This window comes from Vanellus vanellus (assembly GCF_965231255.1).
Source record: "Vanellus vanellus genome assembly, chromosome: Z".
Lineage (NCBI taxonomy): Eukaryota > Metazoa > Chordata > Aves > Charadriiformes > Charadriidae > Vanellus > Vanellus vanellus.
In genome coordinates, this window is record NC_138908.1 from 44,326,423 (window position 1) to 44,332,292 (window position 5,870).

A 5,870-nucleotide genomic window follows, 5' to 3' on the forward strand; every position below is an offset into this window, starting at 1 on the left:
TAAGAAAAAGGAATTTTACTGTCTGAAAGGGTCTGAGTGATGTTGTAACTAATAGCATTGTCATGTGCCAGGCTTTTAGATAGACTGCTCCCAGCACTTGATTTCATAAGTTATTGGGAGACTGTCAGTGAAGAATTCCATACTTTCAGTTACTAACTTACTTTAGTTACTTACTAAGGCTAAAAGAGAGGTTTTATACACTTGGGGGGGGGGGGGGGGGGGAAGAGCTTTCTAACGTGATTCTGTGCTTTGGCTCAAAAAACAAACAACACCCCCCCCCCCCCCCTAAACCAACAATGAACTGCTACTTTAAGTTTTTAACTATTCCATGTCCTACTTGCCAGAATCCAAACCTACAATAGAGCTATTCAGATCAAGGAGAAAAGCAGGTTCAATTAGCGTCACTATTTTGGTTGTGTCACACCTCTCAATGCCACCACCAATACCTCACATGCACACTAGAGCCTTCTTGGCCCTGTGTTTCTTCTTAAGGCTCAGCATGACTGGTTCTTCCTCCCAACGGGTGCTTCTGTTTCTTTCAACTCAAGCAGTGCCATGCCTTCCTAACACATAGATGCCGATCACATACCTGCTGCTCCCAGAGTTAATTAAGGGTCAGCCCTTGCCCTCTAGGTAGGATAATGAGCCAACACATTCTTTACTGTAAAGTACACTGTCCAGCTGTGAGCATGAATATTCTAGAGGCTGGATTATAAATGAGTGTAGGAAAGACTATTCTGTGTCTAGTATATGAAGAAGCATGTAGTTCAGGGCATGTATCCATGATGGGAAACACCCATCCTAGCCAAATTGTAGAAAGAAGGGAGAAGATCTGTGTGAATTTCCAACTTTTTCAAATACGTATATTCCAAAGTTTTATGAGACATACTCTGTATTTAGTTATTTTTTTAATACATTTTGAGGCATGCTGTAATGCATTGTAATAAAAACACTTCATAATTTGTTGAGCTTTAAAAATAATAAAAGCCCTCTGAATACATTGCAGTCAAACTTGCAGAATGTGTTTCACGTGTTGTCCTAGTGTAATTACTGACTGGTTTTGAATATATGAATAATTTCATATTTGACTGTCGTGATTCAGTTATTTTGAGACTGCCTATCTGGGTACATTGCAAGTTAGAGTGGTGAGGCTTGTATTACAAGCACCTTGTCACAAGAAATTGACAGCTAATACCTTTGATGGGTTTGTAGCTAACAAACTTTTTAACAGAAAGGACAAATTGTGAGGTGCTGATAATTTTTCACCATGCTCATACTACAAGTTACTGATGCTGTAAAATCATATTGACTAATTAATATTTCTTGATGGCATGCACTCAAAAGAGTTGTAACTTTTAGCTGTTTATGTCCTGATAAATTTCATTTTAGATAACAGTGCTGGTGACAAGGTATCCAGTCAAGATGGAGCAGAAGTTGCTTCTGAAGAATTCAGGCCAACGCTTAACCTTGAAACCAATAGTCAACCAGGGAAAATAAAAGAAACAGACAGAACAAATATTTTAAAAGCACAGCAAAATTCATACAAGCTTGGAGAAGTTGTTTCAGAATTTGGGTGCAACAAAGAATGTTTGCCGAGCACTAGTGACGACAAAACAGGAACAGATGAAACTCAGTCTTCAAAATCTTATCCTCAGCTACCTTCTGTCACCCAGAGAAAAGAAACTGTAACGCAGTTTCAAGGAGTAACTCCAGTAAAACTATCTCGCCGAGAGCTGCGTCATATTCCTCCCTCTGAATTATCTTTGAGACGCTCAAGCCTTGGAGGTGGTGTCAGTTTTATTGTTCCAGATTCCATCGAAATGGACAAAAAGTCTAGTGTCACTAAGACATAGTTACTCTTCACTGCATTTTTAATAGCTGTTACTGCTGTAACTAATCTAATATTAGATTTCTTTGTTCACAATTTTGTTAAGTATCAACCACGGATAAATGAGTAAGTGTTCTTCACTGTATGCTTTTTATCTATAAACATTTTATACGAGCCATGTTTGAGACCAAAATTGGTACCTAAAGATAAATTTATTCCTGAAAAGGAACATAAAAGTACTTAGTTTTCTTTTTTCTTCTTTACAGCCTATTTATGAAATTAAGAGAATTGCTTATTTCACTTTCTGTTTTTGTTTGTTGGGCATTTCAAGAATTGCACTTGGCAACTCAAAGTGTGATATTTATTTCTATACTACTAAAATGGAAAAAAAAACAAACAGAGGACCAAATTCAGCATCCTCTAGGTAAGCCAGATGGACCAATATATTATTTTATTTGTACTAATTAGTCATGTTCTTTCACAGACAAATTATTCTTCTGGATTCCATATCTGCTTCAGAGCAAGGACTAAATATATCCTTCCTTTTACTGCTACACTGTTGTTGGTAGTGCATTCTGGATGAAAAGCAAATATTTTCTGTAAGAGGACGGTGGTCACTGAGAAGGCATATTCTTAACAGCTGCACAAACTTGAAGGCAGATACCAGAATGTCGGCATGTAAATGAGATTAACATTTCTAACTGTAACTCTCTCCTGCATAAAAAGTAGCAGTACTGAAAATAACGTTAGTTTTATTTTAGTGGTGGACTTCAGCCAGTCATGTTTGAAAAAGTTGTCTTAGCTTATCAGATGTACTTAGGAAAGGAAATTTTGCTTTCTGCTATTGTCTAGGCAAGATCTTGTGTACAGTACGTGTGGCTATAGGTATAAAAGAACTGCATTGTTCCATCCTGCAAACACAGTTCAAATCAGTCCACATGATGAAGATGCTATTACAGCATAGTAAGTGGACCTATTGTCTTGTGGCACATTTTAAAATTTTGTGAGTAGACTGCAAAATATTTCATTCTAATCAGATAGACAAACCACTTAACATGTCAAATGATTGTATCTTTCACATTTATCCCTATTTACTACCTATTGTTCAGCTGAATTGTGAGGTAAGGATTGGGGTCTTGATTGTTTTTGGATTGGGCTTGATTGTTTTTACTGTCACAGAAGTACTGAGCCTTAACTAATGTTAAGTTTAATGTTCGTGTATATATCATTCACTTAATGTTTCTAGTCAAAAAGCAATAAACAAACAAGTAAATACAGTTTCAAATGTGTACTTACTATAGCTCTGTATTAAGTGAAGGAATTGTTGAAGGCATTTCTTCTCAAGATAATACTGTGCATTATCATACACCTGATACTACTCTATAAATAAACATGAAACTTCTTTTGAATTTTCCACAAATAAAAAACCAGTTCTTTTTGGATGCAAAATAAGTAAGGGAAAATGTAGGAAACTACAGCTCAATCGCTAGTAGATGTCAGCTGGTGCTCTGGAGGTTTCTATAGCTGTGACACTGCAGATTAACTAGTCGTTCAAACATTAGGTTCTGTATGCCACACATACGCACTTCAAGACTATGTCATCACCTAATGCTAAGGTAGATAAATACATCAGATACACTTGTGATCTTCGGAGAAGTGAAAGAGTTGTTTATCATGAAAGAGACCTAACATAAGCAAAGCAATGAGAGAGGCAGTAAGGTAGTCATATAGGGAAAAGAAAAGTAAACAGTGATTTATGTTGTCATTTATGCATAGAGCTAATGTATATAATGGTTTTACCTCTTTCAGACAATACGTAACTCCTCTTATTTCTGCTAATTAAAACCAGGACTTTATCTGATAGGCTTACTCTCTCTGTTTGACTTCCTTGATGTTATTAGCTGGCATTTATGGCCTTCACCCACATTTAGTTGATGTGCAATATGGGGTTAAAAACAGCATGCAGCTAATTTGCAGGGATTCACCATGCCATTATTTCACTTATTAACAGCTGTTTCTCCTGCTACATCCTGCTAAAACTAACTACCAAAAAAGCCATGTGTATCATCTGTTCTGTTGTCTGGCTACTGTGAATATAAATGAACTTTACGTATGATCTGAGTTCTCTGTTATGATTATCCGAACACTGTGATGGCTGCATTTCCAGAATAGACTCTTGTCCTTTCCATCACTGACTTTGCTCCATACTGCACATTAACAACAAAGCCCTTGCAAGGAGTTTGCAGAAGTCCTCTGATTTGTGTAAATACTAATTGCACCACCTTTGAGAAGCAAATCTGGCAAGATTATGAATCTGGCAACTTAATGAAAGTTTTACCCCATCTATATTGAAACAAAGTTTCGTTCTTAGTAACTTCAAGGCGAAATTTAACAGGAATTGAAACTTCAGCTATGTGTTGTGGTGAGGGACCTTTTATCTGGGCAAAGCAGGTTTCAATCCGACTGATTTGAAGGTTCCAACTTGAATGCTCTTTTATTGCATGGCCAGTAAATAGTATGTCAGTTCTGATTTTCAGGATCGGTATGCTGATGAAGGGCATAATTCTATGTAGGACTTCCAATGAATCTGAAAATATTTTGTAAGAAAAACTATTTGCAGGGCATCACTTCAACAAATGCACATTTTATGCATTTCTAATGTTACATAATTTGTACTTAACAGCAAACTAAACACAATACAGCAAACTTTGTTATACTGCAAACAGTAGCCTCATTAACCTGGTGTCATAGTTTGGGCTGGGCTGGCCACTTAAATGAATGACAGATGCTGTCTTTTACTTCTTTCCCATTCAGAGAAGGGAGAGTATCTCCCTTCAGGGAGAGAAGGAGGAGACAGAAAAGAGAATTATGAGTTTAAAAATAAACTAAAATACTTTAATGAAAATATTAATAAAATAATAAAAAGAAAATAATGAAATATATACAAAACTGTACCAAGTTCCCAGGATGGCAATCACATCACTGTCAGGCACTGGGGAAGTCCCAGCCTGACTGGACTCAGTGGTGGACACAAGCTGGATTCAGGAATGCACAGATCAGGATCAAAGGCAGGCGAACAGAGCCCTTCTCAGACGCCAGCTATTGAAGAAAGAGGGCTGACCCTTTGATCCTTCAGCTTTTATACAGAGCATGATGCAGATGGGATGAAATACCCTGTGGGTCAGTTTTGGGTCACCTGTCCTGTCCGCTCCTCCCCACAGGTGGGACCCCTCTATGCTTTTCTGCTTCTGACCCTCCAACGGGGCAAGTAACAAAGTTGGCTGCCCTTGGCTGTTATAGCAGTAAGTATAAGCAGGAGCCTCTCTGCATACCGTGCCTTGGTATGAATTGCGAACATCAGGCCTTACCACTGCTAGAAGCAGACACTGCCTGAAAAATACGCCAGTAACTTCAGAGAGTGCAGTTTGTTAGAAGACGCTTAACTGAAAAGTACAATTACTGAACAGAAAATCGATTCTGGTTTACCTCAAACCAGGACACCTGGGCTGTTTACACTACGATCTATAACCACACAGCAGGCGGACAGTTCACCAGCTGAAACAAACAACGCAAATGAACAAAGGACAAGGGGGTTTGTTTTTTTTTTTCGTTGGACTGACTGGACCCCACGGATGCAAAGTGCTGGCCGGGACCTCCCGCCCTCCCGGGAACGCACACAACAGACAGATCGGGCCTTCTGGAGCGTTCTCCCCTCAGGCCAGCTGCCCGCCCGGCCGGTAAGGCTCGCCAGGGGCGGTACTTCCCAGCCACCTCGAGGGAAAACCTGGCTAGCGCAGGTACGGGTGTTCCGCGGTTCGCCAGCACCAGAGGGGAATCGCGGCACGTACCCGCTTTCTATCACTCCGGTCGCACCTCCGCGGCCCCTCAGGCACCGGGGGCTGAGGGGAGGCGGGCGCGCGCCTCTCCCCCCACCCCAAGCCCCGCGGCCGCCCCGCAGTTATTTTGATCCCGGCCGGAGCCCGTACCGGCCGGCGGCGGCTGGGCTGCGGCGCGCGCTACGCCCCGCCCCGCCCCCGGCGGC

General features: G+C 40.5%; 1 protein-coding gene across 1 annotated transcript in view; it reads left to right on the forward strand.

The window, feature by feature from the left end:
- KIF27 (kinesin family member 27) overlaps positions 1-3,105 on the forward strand; it is a 35,226-nt gene extending 32,121 nt beyond the window's left edge. The window contains exon 19 of the mRNA XM_082497726.1: positions 1,390-3,105. Coding sequence (XP_082353852.1) covers positions 1,390-1,853 — 464 coding nt within the window. The 3' untranslated portion in view covers positions 1,854-3,105. The remainder of the gene's footprint in view (positions 1-1,389) is intronic.
- Positions 3,106-5,870: the final 2,765 nt, after the last annotated feature.